General features: G+C 42.9%; 1 protein-coding gene across 1 annotated transcript in view; it reads right to left on the bottom strand.

Annotated features, from left to right (window-relative positions):
• Positions 1 to 23,440, bottom strand: part of LOC306777011 (F-box-like/WD repeat-containing protein TBL1XR1) — a 40,129-nt gene continuing 16,689 nt past the window's right edge. The window contains exons 2-16 of the mRNA XM_079267935.1: positions 22,953 to 23,017; positions 12,108 to 12,209; positions 10,522 to 10,667; positions 10,219 to 10,444; positions 9,831 to 9,963; positions 8,573 to 8,714; positions 7,789 to 7,852; positions 6,882 to 6,979; positions 6,686 to 6,746; positions 6,475 to 6,596; positions 6,177 to 6,251; positions 5,733 to 5,860; positions 5,276 to 5,441; positions 4,686 to 4,787; positions 1 to 4,601 (exon numbers count right to left, since the gene is read on the bottom strand). Coding sequence (XP_079124061.1) covers positions 4,575 to 4,601; positions 4,686 to 4,787; positions 5,276 to 5,441; positions 5,733 to 5,860; positions 6,177 to 6,251; positions 6,475 to 6,596; positions 6,686 to 6,746; positions 6,882 to 6,979; positions 7,789 to 7,852; positions 8,573 to 8,714; positions 9,831 to 9,963; positions 10,219 to 10,444; positions 10,522 to 10,667; positions 12,108 to 12,165 — 1,548 coding nt within the window. The 5' untranslated portion in view covers positions 12,166 to 12,209; positions 22,953 to 23,017 and the 3' untranslated portion in view covers positions 1 to 4,574. The remainder of the gene's footprint in view (positions 4,602 to 4,685; positions 4,788 to 5,275; positions 5,442 to 5,732; positions 5,861 to 6,176; positions 6,252 to 6,474; positions 6,597 to 6,685; positions 6,747 to 6,881; positions 6,980 to 7,788; positions 7,853 to 8,572; positions 8,715 to 9,830; positions 9,964 to 10,218; positions 10,445 to 10,521; positions 10,668 to 12,107; positions 12,210 to 22,952; positions 23,018 to 23,440) is intronic.

Genomic DNA, 23,440 nt, shown 5'->3' on the forward strand with positions numbered 1-23,440 from the left:
AACAGACCAATGTGATGCGAGTTGCAGAAGAAGAGAAAAGAAGAAAAGTCACAAAGGCTGTGAGACCTCATGGGAGAGCTGCTGCTTAGACTGACATGTCTGTTGTGGTGGCACAAATAAAAGGCTGACTCAGCGACATTAGCCATGTGGACCCAGACACACTGACGGCACAGACCTAAGGGTGGCAGGAAGTTGCCCGCGTGAGATATTTTCATTTAACTTTTGGCTCAAGTGCTTGAAATACAAGGAAGAAAAAAAAAAAGTGATGAAATCACTCAGGACTCTTAAAAGGAAAACATGAAATCTCTGTAAGCCCATTAGTAAAAAACGCCCAATTTATTACAGACTGATACAAGAGGAAATAAATGGATTTGCAGTTTGTTTGTCAGAAGCAGAGCTCTGGAGGCAGATGTCAAATTCTTTGTTTAATTAAACCTTTGAGTGAAGCCAACCTAAAGCTTAAACTTTTACAAACTTAAACTGTTATGAGAAAATATAACCAAAAATATGGAAATAAGTTCAACAACTCCAGATGAGTCTGGAGAATTTGGCTGCCGTTTCATTTCAAATATTACCAGAGAATAAACGTTTCTTCAGCTCCGGTCAATGAGGCTTACGATATTTTTAGCACAGAAAAAGAATATGTAGTTTGCGCATTTATAATAACTCACGTATTTATTTGCTTCTTAACTGCCCCGGTGATTGTACTAATGATGGGACTAAACAGCCAATAAGAAATCACCTTCTTCTGAAAGGGAACCTCGCGGTTCACAGGGAGCCAGGCTGGATGAGCATGCAGGTGAAGCTGAGGATGCACAGCGCAGAGAGGACGTGAGCACACAGAGCAACCACACAATCACATGACAATCACATGACTGAGCAGAGAACAGACTTTCATCTTTTCCAAGAAAATCCTTCAGGTGCTAAAAGTTTCTTTTATAAAATATAATCAATTATGCAAAATAATCATTTTCTGTGCTCACAATATCCGACTGTGCACAACCAGTTCAGACTCAAATGTTAAGTCCTTATTTAACCAATGAGATTAAATCTGCTTCCAGAGCAACTCTCTGAATCCTCACTAGATGAACACAATGAACAAAAGGGGAACCAGAAACATTCCCAAGAGTCCTGGCTTGATTAAAAAAAAATAACAAATTACAATCATATTTATTTAAGGAGTAACTTTTCCTTTGTAAATTGTTTTCTTTGTAAGCCAAGAAGAAAGTCATTGTCATCTGGGACCGAGTTTCCCCAAAAGATAAAAGTAAAATGAAAAGGTGAAGCATGTCTTTATTTAAAACTTAATTTAGTGGTCAGTCGCTCCTCTGGGACAACTCTTCACACGCTCGGTGCCTCGCTCAGCCTCACATAACAGGGTCGCCCTTTACCGTTTGCAATAGGAACAAAACAAAGTCTTTCAAATGTAGAGAACATGGAAATTAACACCGCCAAGAAATCATCAATTCACTTCTTTTTTTTCAAATCTACAAAGAAATTACAAAAATGTAACAATAATTTGTGTTTAAAAGAGTATAAAATGTCTCGTCAGCAAGGAACCTCAGTCAAGTGTGAGCAGAATGTTGACGGGGAAGAAAGCAACAAGAATGGAGGTGATTTAAATACATTGAACACAGCTCGACATCTTCTGTTTATTCACCAGGATGGCCATGCTGTGGATAAAATACTGCAACATGTGACCTTTAGCTTCTTCAGATCTTTGTATCTCGGATTGTTTCTTTCAGAAGTGTAGTTATAAACACACTTTATGACAAGCAGCTGCTAACAAAAACAGACAAAAATGAAAATGTCCAGATATTGCTTTAATGTTTGGATCTGCTTTTGAGCTCGATTCTGAATCGCAACCGTGTGCCAGGGATCAGCCAGTAAGATTCAACAGGGGAATGAAACCATTGGCTGCGTTATTAAAGGCATAAGAAAGCATGACGAGGGAAACATATAGAACGTGACATCTCTCTCTTTCTAAGTAAAGGCAGCCAAAAGTCACTCAAGCCCTCGACTCCATCCCAGGGAAATGTGGGTGGTCGTATTATTAAAACAGTTAAAAAAGAAAACATTCTTCAGATTGAGGTTTGGAGGCAGACCTGCTCTGGAATCACCAAGTTATGGTTTAACCTTCAACAGGGCAGAGCCAAAGAACACAAGCTGGCCCACCGGAAGTCGAAATATTGGTCAAAATACAATTTAAAAGACATCAGTGGTTCCGGGACGACACGGTTAGCATCGCGCTGCTCACCTCTACAAAAAGCGTTTCGGGGTTTAATTTTTTTTTGGAATACTGCATAAAAACTGCTCTGTGGCAAACGCGGGTTACGACACTTGCATGTTCTGTTCAACAAGATAATCTTCACAAACGAGCACTTCATGGTTTTTTGACGCGCAGATGAAATTGGCAGAAGTAAAGCGCTAACGTGAGCCTGTGACGTGTTCAATGTGACGACGTTTAGTCTCATGTAGACACTTGTTAGCAACCGCCTCTTTATAAAAAACTAAACTACATCGGCATTCAAACTTGGCCCCTCCTCCCCGTCTCATCGAGTAAGCACGTGTTAACCACAGACCGTATTTCACAACTACCGTATTTCACAACTAACCATCCCATAATCCCACAGACTTTGTGACAAGGGAACCAGAAGTGCAAACATGGCGACTCCTCTGTGATCGCCCGTGCACCGCTTCTTTTAGAAGTTGGATCTGATTAAGCCGGCCAGCTCAGTACAGCCAGGCCACGTCCAAACTAAATAATGCACTTCATGTACTTTGCGAACCACTTTATCGGAGTTCCTGAACGCTCCTCAGTGCTCTCAAAGGCTGCATTTGATAGGTACTGATGACGATGCAACGTTAGATGAACCGTTAGTATACAAAAAACTTAATTTAATGACAGTTTCCTGGGTGAACTATTTCGTGTTTGTTCTATAGACTGAGGGGGTGATTTCAGAAACAGCTTGACCGTCCTCTTAATGCTGCGTTCAGGCCGAGTGAGCCAAACCGTTACAAACAGCCTCCTGGTCAAACTACAACATGAACTCAAGCACAAAGCGTCAAACGCGTCGCAAAATGACTGCAAAGCAGCCATTGTTGGCAGTCACGTGTACATAATGAACTTTGAACTCCAGCTGTAACTGTTCAGCTCATCAAAAAGGAAGTACAAACCGTTCGTGTGTATTTGGTTTCACTTGTTTACGAACAAATACACAACATGATAACAAAAGGGCTCATTGAGGCTCCTGGGACAATGCGAGAAAGCTCCCCGGTGGACACACAGTAGCGTTCTATGATCGTTGTGCGATTGCAGCAACAGAGCTCAGCTCTACAGTCTTTGACGTCGTCGGCCTCTTTTACCCGATGGGTGTTTTCTTTGGCTCGACCCATCTGCTCTTTATTCACCGGGATTATTTCTGCCTCCAGAACATCTGCATGACCGAAACGTGGAGCAACACTTCAGGGCATCGTGATGTGAGGGTCGATCAAATTAGAAATGTTTGAAGTCTTCCGGATGATGCGTAAAACACACACAAAAAAACACAACTGCTGGAATCCTACTGGCTGAGGACCTGACGACGGTTGCATTAATACAACTCAGATTTAGACAAGTGGAGGTCAGCTTCTGGCCAATTGAAACGTTTTCCATCACACAAGTAGCTGCTATGGCCGAAGGGTCCAGAGAGGAGAACTGTGGGTGAAACATCTGGATTGAATTGTGCACAGAGGAGCAGTTTCTTTAAAGCATCTAGACGTACATCAGCTGTGTCATTTTGGCTGTACAGAGGGAGTCTAGAGTTCACATGAACTACTCCACTCTGAGGTTAACCGTTTGACCAAACTCACACCTGCAGAAACCACCGCTGACACACAGGAGAATAAAAGCCTTGGGATTTGCCACCTTGTTTTGAAATCATGACGAGGACACAGTTGTTTTGAGAACTGCTTGGTGTGCATGTCCGAGCGTGTTTATATGTATGTTCTTCTCCAATCAATGAAACTCTGACCAGACCAGCCCGACCCCTCCCCCGAAGATAAAAAATATAAAAACATTGAAACAGAGATCTGAAATTTAAAAAAACTAAGTGCCATCCTATTTTATGGTGGATAAGTTGATATGTCTTCACAATGAGATCCAACTGGTAACAAAGAGCAACACTTTTTTCATTGTTTTTCATTTTGATGACGATGAGCATGGTTTAAAGATCAAAAAAGCAAAATAGCTTCCAAATTTTGGTACATATACGGATCTGTAATTTTTTTTTTTTGTCTATCAGTTTTTTTTTCGTTTTTTCTCTGCGTCCCTTCTGCATCTCTGTAAGAGTCTGCACAGATAGAGAGGGGCGCTTCCATCCGCCCGTTTATCCGTCTGTCCGTTTGTCCGTTCATCCCCCCGTGTCTGGACCTGCTGTGTCGAGTGCTTGCTTCCTGTTCCCGTTTCCTGCTTCCTGTCTGTCGGTGGGCGGGGCCATAGTCGTAAGCGAGAGCAGTACGCAGGGCAGGCAAGGACAGTCATTTGGCTATGTACACATTCATGGTCGGTCCATGGCTTCCAACAAACAGCGGTACTATTTCCGAAGGTCTAGTACACACACCTGGGACAAGAAGAGGACGGATATCAAAAACCTTCACAATAAAAGCTCGAGAACATCCACCCAAACAGTCCAGCGTGTACTTACAGATCCGTCTGATGCGCTGGCTCCCACTTTGTCCCCCGCTGCATTCCAGCAAACCTCAAAGATTCCTCCCGTCCCTCTGTAACTGTGGACTAGAGCGCCCGTCTGTAGCACAAAGAGGGGGGGGAGGACAGATATTATGCTTTGGGCTGTTTACGGGAAGAAAAAAACATAAAACAACACAGCAGGAGCCTTAAAACTGCTGTAGTTGCATTATATTTCTGGCCACACGGGGGCAGCAGCTAAGCGTTTGTGAGCCCAACATTCAACTCGGTCTCTTCAGCTCTTAAATAGCTGCAGTTGGTTTATTAAAACAGTGTTCAATGAAAAATGCTGCCGCTGGAAAATGATTGGATGACAAGCTTACACTGTAAAATGTTTCTTGGTTTGTTACACATTCAAGCTGTTAATATAACTAATATTTGTTGGTGCAGCTTTGAAGTACCACTTTACTAAAATCTGTGTACACTGTACAAAATGAAAGCACAGCGGGATCAGTGAAGTGACACGTTCAATAAAAAGGTACGGACACTGTCTTAAGGTGAACCGGTCACAAACACGCACCCCCCCCCCCCCCCCCGTTCTCTTCATACCTGTGTATTCCAGATGTGCACGCATTTGTCAAAGGAGCCACTGGCCAGATGCCGACCATCGGGGCTGAAAGCCACGCTGTAGACGGGCTCCTGGTGCTTCGTCAGCGTGTGGATGCAGATGCCTCTCTCCACGTCCCAAAGACGAACTGTGGAGTCAAACGATGCACTGTGGAAGTAAGACACCGGGACAGACGGGGTTAAAGAGGTGCCGACGTTCGGAAAATGGAGATTTATTGTGCAAAAAAATATATATAAAATAAAAAATAAAAGTATAAAAGAGTATAAAGAGTATTGTGCAAAGTTTAGATTACCAGGGCAAAGTAAAGCACTCTGCTTCTCTGCTGCGCTCAATTCAAAACTTAAAGACAGACGTGTGCAGATTGTATTGGCTCCAGCTCAGAAACAACAGAGTGTAAAACACTGCTCCACGCGTTAGCTTTGGCTGACAGACGCTCACCTAGCTAGCATGAGATTGGCGCTGGGGTTGTTGGTTCCAGGCCCGGTGGGACTCCATTTGATGGTGTAGATTTCTTTACTGTGGGCCTGCAGGTCATGGACACACAAGTCCTGCTTCATACTCCAGATCTGAAAACAAACCACAGAACGTTATCCTTGTACCCACTGTGGTTGATCATTACATCACAAGTGTGTCAACATGCAGCCGTCAGCGCACACACACACACACACACACACACACACACACACACACACACACACACACACACACACACACACACACACACACACACACACACACACACACACACACACACACACACACACACACACACGTCCTGCCTCCTCCCTCAGAGATGTGAACTAGATGGCTGCCCAAAAGAAGAAGACGTTTGGCTTTTTACAGAGCAGAGACCGTCTGTGTTTCACCGGGTTTCTCTCTCACCTTCAACGTCATGTCGTCTGAGCAGGAGGCGAGCAGGTTCCCTGTGGGATCCCACTTGATTGCATTTACTTCATTCTGGAGAGAGAGAAGAGAGAGAGACCTTGTCTGTGATGCATGTACAGTATCTTGATTTATGTTAACCCTGGATCCAGGTTAATGCTAACAAATGCCCTCATCCAAAGCAGTTTAGACCAAATATCCCTGTGAACAGTGAGAGTAACACCTTTTTCTATCCCTTCAGGAGTTACACATCAGTGATGAGGTTACACATGTGTCACTACATACGCACTCCACTTACTGTGTGTCCCTGGAATGTTTTAATGGGTCGGTCCTGTCCCAGTTTACAGACGTGGATGCACATGTCCGTACTACAGGAGGCAAACGTGTTGTTGCTCTGCCAATCAACGTCTAGTGCCGGAGCTGAGAGGGACGGAAAGACGGACGTTAGCGAGATCAAAAGGCGAAGCTTGAAAATAATTCTTAAGTGACAAGAAGTGATGCTGCTGTACCTGAATGGAAGGGAAACTGTTGTTTGGCTTCTCCTGTATGGGCATCCCATATGATTGTTGTCTGGCAGGACACATGCACATGTATAGTTAGAGCTAACAATGACTACACAGTGCAGTTATTTGATCAACTTATTAAAACGGTACATGAGAGGTCATGCTAGCAGGTATTCAACACGTTGACTTAGAGCTGGTTTACCTTGTCTACTCCTGCACTCAGGATAAAATTGCCTTTTCTGTTCCACTTAAGGGCAAAAATGGGACCTTTGTGCTGACCAAGTGTACTGGCCAGGTTCCCTGTGGAGCCACACACACACACACACACACACACACACAATAATGAGTCAGTCTTTAGAAGTTTAACCCTTTAAATGTGAGTTTCTTTACATCATACCATTGTTGTTATGGTGAAGGAAAAATACAAATATGGAATTTTCTGCACAATAAATGCTACATTTGGTTTTTCTGGAATATGCCAATGGAACATTGACTTTGAAGCATTGCCTCAAACACTGCAGCGCTCCATAACACAGCAGCAGTAACCTGAGTGGAAACCAGGATGAAGGCATAAAGGAGTCCACATCACAGCTGTGAAGCCTCGTACAGTAACAATGCCTGGTTTTATGGCTGTGAGTGTCTGTATTTTGGCTACACCGTTTATTTTAATTAAACTTGTTTTACGGGTTAAATCCCACCCTAGCCAAAATTCATATACATTAAAACAGCCAAAAATGATGGAAAAGGGGAACATTAAACATCCTATTGATGCACAAGGGACCTAAATAACACAAAATGGGTCAACACACAGCTGGACATATGTAAGCCTGCCTCTAGGGGGCAGCATTGTTCAGATGAATGAAACCATGTGACACACAGGTCGCAGTACATGACAACACCACCACAGAGCAATCATTGATAGAGTTCCCACAGCAACACTTGTGTTCATTCCCTAATGCTTGCTAATATACAAATATATGTATACAAGTACACTTTTATAATATACAAGAACTCTTGATATTAAATGTTGCCCTAAATCTATAACATTGCTTTGATTTCCGAATATTAAACAATACATTCTCATGTTAAACGATTTAAAGACATCTCACCATCCTTCGTCCATATTCTGGCAAAGCCGTCATAAGAGCCTGTTGCTAACAGCGTGCCCTCGCTCTGCCAAACGGGGGGGGGGGGGGGGGGGGGGGAGAGAGAGAGAGAGAGAGAGTGTCAGAGTGGATCAGAGAGTGAGTGGTTCAACATGTAAAAAAAAAAAAAAAGCCCATTTGGACACCTGTACAGACGCATGTTGTCTTTTGCAGAATTTGCAACATGGAGTCCAGGCTGAATGAACATTTCCTGGGACTCAGCTGGGATTAGAAGAGAGGCCTGTGTGCTTTCCAGCAGCATGGACGCTCTCCAGGAATTCTCTTGCCTCTGCCCCTTGGCTCAGGTTTACAATTCATTGGCTGAACTAAAGGAAAATGTCTCTCTCTGATGATCCCCCACTGTTAGACATCATCACCGGTGCTCTGGGAGTTTCTCTGTGATGAGGCATTTGTTGCGATTTGCCTCTCTGGTGCACACAGGACCGTAAATGCAGTACGTTAAGTACAGTAAGTACAAAGCAATGTTCTGTTGTTTTTGCTCTCTATGCACGTCTGTCAAGTGTTCAAATGTTTGAAATAATAAGCATGAGCAACCAAAGTATATTTCTGAAGATGTTGAAAATTATAAAGCTTTGAAAGATGACCGTACTTTGTGGCTGTGAAGGAGCCCTTCCACAGAGATTTCTACCATTCGTACACATCTGAGCTGGTCCCTTGTTTGAAATGAATGCCTCCACGCAGATGGACTCACGTGTTAGGTGATGTGCAGGTGTGTTGGTGCGCTTACATTCCAGTCCAGCGAGGTGACGTCTTTGTTGCTGGGGACGTCCTGCCCCCCCTCTCGTATGCAGTGTCTGAGGACCAGCTGTGTGGAGCAGCTCGTACTGTTTTCACTCAGGTTCCAGATACGAGCCGTCGAATCCCCGGACCTGAGACAAACACGTTCAGACATGAGCCATGTTTCCTCTTTGCCAAGCTTTTTAAGACCATTTCAATCCGTTTCTTTATCAACACATCTAAAGTTTAACTGATGTTTCAAGTGACATATTTCAGCCCAATTTCAAAATGCAGACATTATACTCCGGCTGGTCATAGGTTGAAGTAAATCTTACAATATCAATTAGGGCTGCAACAACAAGCTTGTTAGCTCATTAATAACAGTAGTAAAGCAGGGGTGGTATAGTTTGCAAGACTAAAGACACGTTTTATTCACTCGCCTTTTTTTGGCCCATTCATTTTTCAATCTGTTGTCATGTATTCTGTGCTTTGTCCCATATCAGTTATTGTTGACAAACATATTTGTGTGCTGTACTTTTTAATTTCATTTTAAAGTTATTTTATAGCGCTTGGTCATTAAGCTGTGTTTAAATGTGGTGTATAAATGAACTGAACTTGCACTTACTACAATGATGGTAATAATTTAATGAATAAGCTTCAAGTGAACTTGAGTGTGTGTGAGAGTTTGTGCATCTGTGAGTTTGTGTGAGTGTGGTGTAGAGAACAAGTTCTGACGTTCAAACAAATCCTGTTAAGTTTTCTGATTTGTATTTTTCTTTATTTTTTATAAATTATTTATTGTTCTGACAGCTCAGGTCCCTTTAAACAAAAATACATATTTTTGTGTTAGTCCATTTTTTTTATTTTATTTTTTTATTATTACTTTAACAGCTCAGGGATGTTCAAGGAGCAACCTGTTTGTGCACTTTCTGAAGATCAGTTCCGTTTTTGAATAAAGGGTTGGAAATGAATGCTTTTTTATTTTTTATCCGATTAATCGATTAATCTAAAAAAGAATCACCCGATTAATCGATTATTAAAATAATCGTTAGTTGCAGCCCTAATATCAGTAACAAATATTTGTTTCTATATGTATAATATTATGGCAATGTGTGCACCATCACATGTAAAAAATGAAACTCATGTTTCATGCAGTGAAGGGTTAGAGTCCGGCAGGGGACATCTTGTTTAATTTCTCCATCTTGTTTCCGATCGTCTCTCTATTGCGAGTGTCCGAGGATAACGGTAGGAAATGAAAAGTGACCAACCCCGATGCCAGCAGATCGCTGACTGGGTTCCAGGCACAGATGAAGACCTCCGACTCGTGGCCCCTCAAGACCATGGCCTTGTTCTGGGGGATCTCCACGTCTCCGTCTACCTCCATCAGGTCTGCGTGGTTGTCTGCGCGTAGAGTTTGGTGGGTGAGACAGGATATCAAGATATGGAGTTGCAATTCTATACCTCTGTGTGAGCGAACATATGCAATATAAAGATAAACTTCATTACTAAAATTTACATTCCGTGACAAAAAACAAACACTAGTTTTACTAGTTGAACTTTAGAACTTTTTTATCCAACTACTCTTGCCAAGATCAAAAATAACATGTCCTGACCATCAGGTGCATGTCCTCGTCTATCTGTATACGCATTACTCACTAGCTAAGGCGTGGGCTCCGTTCTCCTCCCCGTTGGCAGTATTCTCTCCGTTCTTGGCGTTGCCAGCGATGCTGCCTCCGGTGGCCGACGTCTGTGCCGAAGCGGCGGCCTGCTGCTGGGCCATTTTGTCCCGGTAGGCCTGCTGCCTCGTCTGAACGACGTCCGGCATCACAGCGTCAATCAGAGACAGAGACTCAATGGGCCGCCCGTCAAATAATGTGCCGTCCTGTAGCATGGGAGGAATAACCAGTTAGAGAGGAGGAGGAGGGGAGGAAAGGATCTATTATCTAGTTTGTGTCCCACCTCATTGATGCTGACTTCAGCCTCGACGTACTGCAGGCCCTTCTGGATGATGCTGATGAGGGCAGCAGGGGGAACCAGAGCACCATTGATGTTGGACTGGCTGATGTGACTCTCTATACCGAAGGTAAACGCTGAGTGGGAGAACCCTGGAGAGACAAAGAGCAGGAGGAAGGGGGCAGGAGAGGAGAGGAGATTTTTATTGAAAGGCAACGGCATACGTATATATCACTGCAAATAATACTTCCCTCTTGATTTATTTCAGAACTACAATTTAAAGCCATCTTGTTCTTTCCACATCACTGCTGTTATTCTGTCCTCTTGTATGTTGTCGAGGTTATAGAAGAGATCGCTTGTACTGCGATCTCTGGCTACAACTGCCCACCAGCATCGTTTACACATATTTGAATTGAATGCATAAAACATCAGACTTTGTACTGGTTACTATGCAGTAAAATGCTTTCATACCTGTAGTGCCATTCATGCAGTAAATATGATAGTCATAGGAAGGGGAGTTTCAGACCACACAACTTTCATTGATTCCCACGTGTAACCAGCAGCAGCTGAACGTAGCCTTCTGGCTGCTCCTCTGCAGTGATATGGGGGTTTGGTTTACACTGCTCACCGCAGTTGGATAAAAGGTTATTGTCAAATACAAAAGGCCAGGATGTCTGGGTATATCTGGAGACTCATTTTAACTCTGTAAGTTTTTAGTCCATTTTAATCCAACAGATCCCAAGTTTACTCCCAATGTGCCACGGTCAGTATTGTGCACAGCAGCTTCATGTAAAGCATGCGAGGGTGACTCTTCACTCAGCCTTCAGCACTCTTACCAGACTGTTGGTCTTAGTTAGTCTCTTACCAGACTGTACTCTTAGCACCTGTACCAGGGTACAGGTGCTAAATAAATCCAGTCTATTAACCGTCTATGATTGATTAAGTAGTGGACAGACAGGCCTCTCAATCACCACCCACCCACTTCTCCTCCAGAGTGTGCCTGTCACCAAACACGCTGACCCGCACTGATTATGCTGTTTTTACACTTCAACATAGCGAGCAGCAGCAGAGACGGTCATTTCGCTCCAATGTGCAAACGTAAAACCAACTGAAGTAAAACGAATAGTTCAATTTTGTTGTTGCTTTAAATTGCATCAAACCTATGGCAAACTATGGAAATGGGATTTTGTTTTTTATCAAAGTATAAATCAAGGAATCTTCATTCGTTCTGATTCACAATATTCGGGTGTGTCAAAAAAACTTTGAATCAGTTTTATCGATTAAAAAGACAAAACGCTAATCATGACTTTGGTGACACTTTTGGCAAATTTAGTTTTCCGTGGGTCAGACTTGCAGTGCAGCGTTATTGACTCAAATGCTTATGGTTTGGACCTTCAATCATTTGAAATGATGAGTGACTTTGTGTCTATATTAAACCAAAACATTTAGAAATAGAGAAAAACATAATGACATTGGATGTAAAAATTGGATCGATAGGGAAGCAAAAGACTAATAAACGTTAATAAAAGTATAGTATTTTAAGATGAAAAAAATGCAGTATTGATAGCTAAAATAAGGACTTGGGAGGATACCTGACTCCTGTAGGTATCTGTAGACCAGGAAGTTGACCTCATCACTGCTAATGCTCATCTTTACTTCTGTTACACCATGAGGTCAGCACGCACACACCTAGCCTGGAAAACACAGAGAGAGAGATTCATTAACACTACTGCTCAATGCACATCATACATGAATGAATCATTTATGCATCGTTTGCTGGAACGTCGTCCGGCAAGGCAGTGTTGGCGAACCAAATACATGCGAGCACACATTCCTGGTAGATGACTTTGCAATGTGAATGCTTCACTTCTACCTCACGATCATCACAACAAAAGATAAAGCTCCGGCTACAACTGTAGCAAGCTGAGATCCAATCACAACGCAAGCAGAGTCGAGATAACAACAAAGTACTTCCAGGTGCAGATGTCATCCGCTAGTTTCACCACATTAGTTTCAACGAGGACCCGGTGAACGGTAAAATGTTTCATTCAACTTTAATACAACTCTTTACAGCCTCAACTTAAGGCTGTTTGATTACGACTCAAACGCAAATGCAGATGCCGATGAATGATTTACGGTAGCTTATGGTTAGCTGCTGTATTTCCTCATAGTAGCGGTCGTGTTGACTGGAACTACAACATGTGGATGAAGCCCTCTCCACTCCCATGTGTACTAAGCGCTCGCTACTTCTCAGGAGGTGCAGTAATGTATGGATCAGCTGTGCTTCTTAAGTGTTAACAAATAGCCTTCTCCCCAAGCGGCCTCTCCTCCACCCAATTACCTCTATATCGTTTAACAAGGTACCAATCCACGACACATGATCAACTAAAAAACACGAGGGGCGGTGGGGGGGGGGGGGGGGGAATTCTAACACATCCTGTGGTTTGACTTTTTCAGTTTGTGCATCCGAGCACATGTCAGGGGTTCATGACTCAACATTGATTTTGTCTGCGGTTTCCATGAACTGAAAAGGAAACCACAACTTTAGAAAGTCAGTGAGAGCCGATCCCAAACAAGGGCCGGCTCACAGCACATGTCCCCGGAGGATAATCAGCGATGTGATGCCTTGAGCCAAGTGTCTGCAGCCCCCCCCCCCCCCCCCTCTCCCAGGGAGAGCAGACTTTCTGTGCATTTAATGGCAGTTGAGTGGATGAAACACTCTCGTGGGTACAGTGAGCGCTACGTTACATTTCATTTCCCAGGATGTTCGATTTTCAGTCTGGCACAGAAATACACTTAGCGTGACCCTGTGGCCTTAACATTTGCAGACTGTCACAAGGGGGGGTTGGGAAGTAGTCCGGATCAGACTGCTCTTCTGACCAACTAACATGATCTACAAAAGATTTCACATAGTGATGCCATTACGTTATATACTTTCCACAGGTAGTTAGAGGAGAAGATGAGATTCATCGTCAAAGCTACAGTTTACTTTATTAAGAAGTAACCTCTTAACTGTCAAACCATCAGAATCCGTTTATTGCCATTGTATGTTGAACATACAATGAATTTGACATGACGGGAGGTGCGCAACATATAACAACAATCAACAACAATCGGCAATGCAAAGTACAAACACTTTTACAGAAATTAATCAGGTTCCTCCGCCTCCTTAATGCCTCTGCAAGATTCCAGCGTGCCGGAAAAAAAACAACCAATCAGAGTCAAGGACTCTCTCAATCACTGCTCATAAACCCTGATCAAACTGTCAAACTAGGCCCACTGTTTAGCTGTAAAACGATAAAGTGGTGGCTGGTTCTGGCTAGACTCTTTTCAACATGGCGGGCGGGTCACAAACTTTCTCATTGCAATAAAAAGTTGTATTAAAGTTACCAACAGTGGCATCAATGATAAACTGAAGGGAAACAGAATATATTGTTGAAAGTAAGGGCCAATGTGTCCACTCATTAACAACTTTTGCTATTCCTGCATAATGAACCTACAAACAACAACAACAACAACAGCAGCAGCAGCAGACTCCACACTCGAGCCAGTTGCATCACCTTCGCAAGAGAATAAGGCTGCCATGGCTGAGCTGTTTGGGGATCGGTCCCTGACCCAAGAGACTGCAGAAGAGGCGATGATGTTCCCTAGCATGTTGGCTGAGCGACGCTTATCGGTGTGCTTTCAATAGAGACCAACTGTCAGCATCTGTTCTGAGGGGTCAGATATACAGCAAGCAGACAAAATAATGCAGATCATCTGAGATGGGGGGTTACAAACACTGCTACATAAGTAGCTCAACTCTAACTAGCGGCATTGTGTGATGTTGAAATGAGCCATTACTACCACCCCGTGAAACACTGTGCTCTATAGCTATTATTAAATCGTAAGCAGCTGACGGGCTGCTTTTGCTTTTAAGTTACAGGCAACAGTTCCATGCTGCAAACACTGCAGCTCCGTACTAAGCATGCAGTGTTATGTTAGGATAGGAATGTATGACAGCCACCGTCACATTTACAACAACTCCACTTCAAATCTAAATACACTGGCTGCATTGCCTTTATGCCACACATGGAGTAAAGTCAATCTACAACAGCCTCACATTTGACCTAGTTATTGACAAGTAGCTCCAGAGATGAGTTTCTTGCGGATTTCAATCTAAAGCAGCATTTACACAGAAAATCTACACTAATAACGATTACAATTATATTATTAGAGCTGATTTACACAAGACAAACCTCTACACTCCATAATATTGCTCTTACTATTACTGTAAGTGGGGGGAAAACAAGCTCTCAAAGCTGGATAAGATCAATATCGATACAATGTGCTGTAGCTTATAACAGGCATAAATCACTCAATACATTTACAATAGCGTACTGTAATTTAAAGCAACCGCATTCACATTTGACTTTTAGGCTCCGTTGCTTTTTTTATTTTTATTAAGGGGGGGGGGGGGTGCGCAGCCTAAAAAGTTTGGGAACCACTGCTCTAGATAATCTACACAATGCATCTCATGGTCTATGGTAATCTGAACCGAGTATTGGCTGAAGTGCATGCAGGAATTAATTTGATTCAAACAGCAGCAGCTTTGATCAGTCCACCTAAAACAAGATGGCAGGCTGAGTATAGAGGAGAGTCGCCTGCTGTTGTGTTTGGTTTGAAATGAAAACCTGCAGACTGTTGAGTCACAGATCACTGAGACCCTCCGCTCAAATCCCATCTGACAGCAGCATTGCCTGGGGAGGACCACTCGTTTGTAAACACAACACTGCAGTTCCCTCCACCACCATCCCACTGCAGTGGCGCTGTGGAGCCGCCATCTGCAGCGAGGCTCCTCTGTGTTGACAGTGTGGGTGAACAACGGGGGGGGGGGGGAGAGAGGAGAGGAGAAGGGAATCTCTGTCTCTGCATTCCTTCTCTCTCCCTCTCCCCCTTGTGACTGCTACCAGTGGCAGACTGGCCTGTACAGTAGGCTCAAGCTTAAATCAAGTCCCAGCCTAATGAGAGAAGAGGAAGAGACTCACAAAGACCATCATACAACACCAAGACAAAATCAGGACGTGGAATCAAACACTGATGTTGATATGCACGCACCGCGCGTCTCTGACGCATTCAAATCTGAAAGTACGCAGTAAACTCACCACAGACACGTCCATTTCTTTTTCCCTGATAAAGCTCCATTGTGAACAAAATTTCCGTGTTGAAATCATAAAAATAAACAAAGAAATGAGGGTAATTTGGTTTAGATAACGTTTTAAAGAAACAGAAATTTGTGATTGTATTTGGTCTCATTTTCAGATAGGCCTACGTTTTAAACATACATAAATATAACCACAATCATAACTATATGACATCAAATTATTTCAACACAACTTTGATCGGGAACCCACTCAGTGGCTTTAGCTCACTCAAAGAGGTGTGATCAAAAAACACAACAGCTTATCAATATGTGCTACTTGCTGTCACAACACATTTAACTTCATATCAACGGAGTATTTATCTGAGTAACTGCAGCGATAACATGCATGACTGATGCATTATGCAGATATTAGGGTAGTGGATGAGGGGCACTTGTTTTTATTGCCTGTACATGCATTACATACACCAACTAGAAAGGTGTGTCAGCATCGACCACTACACTGTTGTGTAATAGAATGAATACGACCCACAGTGGGCTAACCCCCCGTCTAGACACCGATGGCCTGTAAAGGCGTTGTCAAACGCACTCCATTCAAACTCAAAAACAAGCTGTGACCCATGCATGCAATCGTTTTGAAGTCTGAGTATAAAACACGTCGTGCAATCTTGCCAAAAAAGACAAAATTAAATTTGCTGAGCTGTCAGTGTACTGGTAGTTCTGTTAGCGTCACACACCGTCCAACACACGAAGGCTACATCCACACTGAGGCGTTTTAAACTAAACCGATCTCCGTGCAAAAGGTGTTTCAGTATCGTTTATGAAATGATCTCCGTCCACACTAGCACGTCTGAAACGACTATCGCGTGACTATTCGCGTACACTAGGCATGCGGGTGCCGGTGTAAACAGGAAGTACATTGGTTGCTTATTTACAGAAAATACGACGTATTATGGTACCGTTTCACAATAAAAAGGTTGTGCTTGATACTTAAGATCTTCCTCTTTATACTCACATCGACAATGTAACTTACAACAGCTGCTAGCATAGACAACAAGGCCAGTAACGCTTGTAATACGTTACCCATGTTGAAACGAATCACTGGTAGAACAGGCCGGAAAAAGGGTCATGTGATAGGGGCGTGACGAATCAGGGAAGGACACGCCGTGACTGCAAAGACCCAATCGAGTAGCAAATGCGGGAGTCCACGTCAACGTTCCCTAACGTATGTGGTTCAGCCTGTCCACACTACGAGGTAACCCCGGAGTTTCAAAACTTGGGAGCGTTTTTAAACTCGTACATTATTGTGGATGCTCAGTGTAAACGTAGAAAACGGTATGCGTTTTAAAATGGAAACGTAGTAGTGCGGAATAAGAAGGTGTATGAAAAAATGTGAGTCGCTGCAACCGCGAGATGTCCTGTGCACCCAAAATATGATGAGGTTTGCCACAGCAGAACACGAGATTAGTCGTAGACAAGCGCTCTCACTCATGGTCAAGCTGAAAGCGAAATAATTCAACAACAACCGCAATGAATGCAGAGAACTCGGCCTCAGGAGGAGAGACATCGCGTCATGACCACAGCCGTTACCTCACGTCATGGAAACAAACCACGTACAGAAACTCATATGTTCAGCTGTGTGCTCGAGGCTCGCTTTTGACATATTTTGTACAAAAAGTGTCACTTTAGTACTATGTGTACTAGGGTTGCACGGTGTATCGATACTAAACAGGTACAGGTAGTACAGGTAGATTTTAGTATCGATACTTTATTAAAATAGCGCGCGATCAGAGCGCACTCGCAGCTCCGCTCCCTGTCATGCAGCCTGCAGGCATGCAAGGGGGCGGGGCTGCCCAGTGCGCTCACAGCAACAGTCAGCGCGCACACTCAGAGAGAGTGATCACAGGGGAGACACGCAGGAGCTTTTGCCGACCGTCCTCGGCTTGTTGGAAAACAAGATGCCAGAAGTATCATCTGGAAGTACTTTGGCTATATTGCAGACAGTGTAGGAAAGCCCACTGACCTACAGAGACCCATCTGCGAAACGTGTTTCAAAGCCACACAGACCAAGTGAGGCAACACGTCTAACATGGCAAAGCACCTTTCAGACAGACACCCCAAACTTTTCAAAGAGTTCAAAGAACTCTTAAAATATAAAGTGAAAACATCAAACTCACTATGCAAGTAAATTAAGCATTGTTTACCCACCCACTCCCACAGACAGATGCCAGCAGAAATCATGGCACCATGTAGTTTTCATTAATATCTTGCTGTAGGCTAATACTAATATTAATGCCATTTGTTAAGTGTTCAAAAAGCTGGGCAGGAACAAGCTGGTAAAAAAGGGAACCGTACAGATGTTTTATTTATTACTATTATAGATAAATATACCAGTATCATATCGTATTTGTGGTATTGTATCGAATTCTGGTATCGTATCGTAAGTATCGGTATCGTGATACTTATGGCAGCTATCGTATCGAAGTCATAATTTTGGTATCGTGACAACCCTAATGTGTACATCACGGCATTCTGAGACTGTATGGCACAAATATTTGAATTTACTCTGTGATTCTTTTCCACTCAACACTGATGTACTTATGTTGACAATTGGAACTGTTGCTTTCAGCCTCTAACAGTCTCTTGTTATGTTGGTACCGGCTGCATGTGTGAAAAGGGCCTCTTTGCACTCTGAAAAATGGCTGAGGAAAATCTCACACCGTTGTGTCTCACTGCACCATGGGTGTCCTTCTGTCCCTCCCGGTCTGTGGTAACGATATCCAGCATGTAGGTTTGGTGCTCTTTGAAGACTACTGCATCAATAGGTAAGGAAGAGCCACGCTGTGACTGCTGCTCTGGCTCTACTCTGCAGGTGGGAATGGGGCTCATTCCTATTCCTACAGGAGCTATCTGAGGCCTGTCGGTGTGGGCTCGTCCTCGGAAAGCAGTAAAAAAAGGGATATTCAGGCAGATTCATCATAGTGTCTCACTCTAAAACACATCCAAACATCTTGTCTCCCAGTTAGAGTCACACCTTGTTTCCAAGTTGAAACTTACCCCTGAAGAAGCTGGGTACTGTATGCCATTATAGTAGGTTTTATTACAGGCTGTTGAAATCTCCTTCACCACTGCTAAATGGCCATCTCTGTATGACCGCATATTTCCGCATGGGTTGGCTTTTATCAATCTCTCTTCGGGGGGATTCTATACACACGCGTGTAAAACCCAAAATCAATATGCACTCTCTCAGTTTTCTATAGCAACAATAAAACGCAATTTTAAAAAAACTGATTTGTAAAAATGCACCAGAAGGTGAAGCTGCTTATAATCAATATTCTACAGACGTTGGTCCCCAAAGTTAGAACACATCTAGGCAACAACCTAAATACGCTGCCCCTTGTTCCTGGGATAATGTACAGATTTAAACTGATTACCTGGGGAACGTAAGTCAGTGATCATATCATGTCTCATTGTTGTGTTATTCTCTGTCGGATATATTTCTTTCCTACTGGACAAAAAAACCCCACTAACAGCCGCTAACATGTCTTCAGTAGGAAAGGTGCAATCAACAGTCATTTGTGTGAAATTAACATAATTAGCATCCAAATTCTTGAGGTAGACCAAAAATATGTTTTGTGAGGTCACAGTTATCTTCGACCACCCAATTTGAATAAGTTCATCCTTGAGTATAAGTGGACGTTTGTGCCAAATCTAAAGAAACCCCGTCCCAGAGTTCCCAAGATATCGCGTTCATGAGAAGGTGACGGACGGACACCCTGAAAACAAAGGGCCTCCTGTCACAACTGTCGCCAAAGAGATTTTGACAATTATTACAATTTATTAATGTACCCAACATACAATTAATCTGCGCTCCTAAAAGCTACCTCAGGCTGTCGCAAGTCTGCAATATTGAAAAGGCAATGAGCTGTGCTCGTCACTGTCACTTTTTACCCAGCCGCCCAATCACAATGGAAGAGGGGCGGGACAAAGACCAACCGTCACATCCTCCACGTAGTGCTGAAGAAAAACAATGGAGGAGAAATGAATACACATACAAGTCAGTCCTCTCACTAACTTATTCAGCCTTCAGTACAGAGCAAGCATGCCTCATGCTGACATTTTTACTTATATATTTCATAACATAACCAGATGCATCCAAAGCATCTCATCTGGAAATAAAAACACTGCGCTTCATTGCTCTTCTGTGTTCGGCATAGCCCAACAATAAATCCTATTTATATCGCACTAAAATCTGGAGAGATGAAGTTATTTGCAAAAACAGGGCAATAAAAAAGCATTACCACCACGAGCTAAATCCCTTCCCCACCACAGCCCTGAAGCTGTCACACACCACTGACTGAAACAATAACTTCACCTTGCTGATCATTGTAAAACAAACTAGAATGAAACAAACTGTTTGAAGTCTTTCCACTGTTCCAACAATCAACTCTGGTGTAAGTTTGAAAGAGAGACTGAATAAGTAACAGAAAGAAAGTCACCAACTGGCAATTTCACTGTCTACCAATGCGTTTGTGGCATTGTTGGTGTGGAAATTCTTCAGTGCGAGTGAAGAACAACCTTAAAAACTAACTTAATCAGACACTTATTATATTGTCCTTTATTCCCATGCATGCTGCTCAGAGTAATCAGTGACCAGCTCTTCTGCATAGATAGTTGTTTAAAGGTGAGATGTTTCACAGCAATATCAAAGACATTAGAGTAGTGTAAAAAAAATTAAAAGTTAAACTGGAGCCTTGCTGTCAATTACAGTTATTGGCCGAGTCAGCAGGTCAGACATTTATTAAGTTGGAGCCTCGAAGGTTCACAGAGTTTACTCAAGAAATATTTTAAGAATTTGTATGATCAAATCCTGTCTCATAACCGTCTCTAAACCAGCAGTCAGTCAGCAAAATCTAAATTTGGCTAATTTTGGGCTCTTACTACGCTGTAAGACGTGTAATTGTGTCCCTCACTATTATCCTTCTCTGTATTCAACCATCTCACTTCCTGCTTCTTCCACACTCTCACACTAAATTGGTTTTGTAATTCAGGGTTAACCAGGGACAATGTTTTTTGCTTCCTTTCGGACACGCTAGAGAAATGTCTGAGATACGTGTGGTATATTTAAAAAATGGGGGCAGTGGAAGAGACGTAGCACACAAGCTATGTTATAGGAAAACTGCTGCACTGATACTGTGGGCTCAGTTATTTCAAAACAAAGACTTCTTTACTGCAGAAATAAACTATAAAAATCAACAACGGTGTACACGTTCTCCGATTAGTGTAATTATTTGACATGATATAACGCAGTAAAAGATTTGAAATGTCGGCACCACATAGTTAGCAGAGCTCAGACTTACAATACTGTGGCAATCAGCACCCAGAGATCTGAACCCCAGACCAGTTTCAACACACGGGACACGAGCGTTAAGTCTCAGTAGCAAAACACAGCTGGAGTCAAGGAAACAGCCACCTCACTAATGTTTAAAACCACAAAGCATCACAACATAAGCCAGCATGTAATGAAAAGGTGCATTGCTTATACTAACAAGAGGTAACATGCACTTTGGAACACAAAACAGCCAACAGTTGGGAAACGTGGGCCGTCGCTATTGCTACAATATTGAGCTTCACAAACTGAATTTTAACACTTTGGATCACCGCTATACAACATTCAAAACCGGCTACAGACCAGAATCGCAAGCCATGTTTTGGTAAACGCGCCCATCAGGCCATCTTGCTTCTGTCAAGGTGTACAAACAAACTTCAACGCATGCCCCAAATGAGGTCAGGAAATGGTTGCTCATTTTCTTTTTTAATTTCTCTCTTCTTTTCTGAGCACCTGGTTTTTGACGACTGGTCGTTTGTTTATATTTATGTGTAATTATTTAATTCCCAATTAAGTTTAATGTTTCAGTGCACTAATGTCATTTTGGACAAAAAAAAAACCATCATATCGTTACATATCACAATGCAACATTAATTCCTGCGCTATTTGCAAAGAAGACCAGATTCTTGAATTTTCGTGCGGACCGTTGAAACTTGTAGGCTGTTTATGTAAATACCACAGTGGATGACTAAGAACTACTGTGCTGCGTTATAGCATCATGAGTGCAATAAACAAAGAGCCGGGAGCTCTACAGCGAGGGAAACAAAGCCTTCCAATGTGGCTGACCTGACATTAACACAGCTAGTTGCAGAAATGGGTGGAAGCTGTCACAGCAAAGCATCTTGGTTCAAGCAGAGAACCAAGTGAACAATGTCACTAAGCCGGGCAGAAAGATCTTGGCTATCCAAGTGCATATAAACATAACCATCACGGTGGAGACCGAGCTTCTATGGATCCCGTCCTGCATTGTACATTGTGCAGTGCCGAGTAGTGTTCACAGGAAATCTGCTGGATTGTTTAGCAGCTCAAAACAGGAAGAGAGAGCCATTCGTTCAATAGAAACCAAACTTTCTGGCAATCACGGACGGTTTCAAGAGCAGAAAATAAACTCACATCAATCACGTTTTTTCTGCTCAGTAAAATAAGACATATGGGAGAGGAAGGGATGCAGGAAGCAACGGGGTTCATGGGAGACACTAACACTAACCACTTCTGTGTTTTAGAGACTCCAACCTCGACCTGACCAAACACTGCGGCACACTAGTCAGGGCTAGTCGGAGAATGAATAGAGGTCTTGCCGGAGTAGCAGTGAAGTACGTTGCCTTCCTCATATTTTGGCACTTTGTTCCAGTGTTTACTCTCTCGCTCCTGACATGGCCTCAGACATTTAAACAATGGGCGACATATCCTAAAAAAAGGAAGAAGAAACTGCCCGAAAGGAAAGCAACGCATTCACCAATTTGAACCAGAGCAAACCAATTATGGGTTTGAAAATGCCCCGAGTAGACATGTTGATTTTCACTGTTGGTGAAACATCAGTAGTGAACTGCATTAGACTGTAGAGGTGATTATGTGAACCACCAACGTGCAACAGATCTGCTACATTCCTGACTGGAACAGAAAATATACCTGATATAGGCATAAGCCAGCAACTGTGCATTAACTCAACTAAAGTGACAAAAAGATGATCACAGATAATGAAGGCAATTAAAAATGCAAGCATACTCAAAGAGATAGATTCAGTGGGGAAATCTCCACGGGTATAGATTTCATGAAAGGGAGACGTTAATGTTCTTCACAAACATCAGACATGAATTAATGACAGGTTGTTCAAAAGCCATGCTGTGACTCTGCATGACCCATGATGTTAAGAAGCAGGTGGAAACATTTCACAGATGGATCACTCACCACAGTAGTAAGTCTGTATGCCCACCAGTAGGTTCAGTCAGGGCCTTGTACCATGGGCTGAGAACCTGCAGCAACAAGGGGGAGGAGACAGTCAGGGGCTTTTCAATTCGATTAGAGACAGACAAAGTAATTTGGAAATCAGCGTTACCGTTGCTTCCAAACTCAAAGGTCACATCGTACGTTTAAAAAGACAGCAATTATACACTCAAATTTACCAAAACACGAGCCAAGCTTCAGAGAGTTTCTATGGTAAGTCACTGTACGAGAGGATTCAACACACAAACCATCTCTGACAGACCTCCAAAAGGTAACTGGAAGGTTCATATATTTGGTATTTCCTGAATGAACGAGACAAGACATTTTAAGTTTTGTATCAAAAAATAAAAGTCAAAGATGTTGTAAAAGGTTGCAGCCCTAATGAGGCGGTGTGCACAATGCAACACAGATTCCTGCTGGCAGGGAAGAAGAGAGCGGCTATCGAGCCAACG

Source organism: Melanostigma gelatinosum (assembly GCF_949748355.1).
Source record: "Melanostigma gelatinosum genome assembly, chromosome: 4".
Lineage (NCBI taxonomy): Eukaryota > Metazoa > Chordata > Actinopteri > Perciformes > Zoarcidae > Melanostigma > Melanostigma gelatinosum.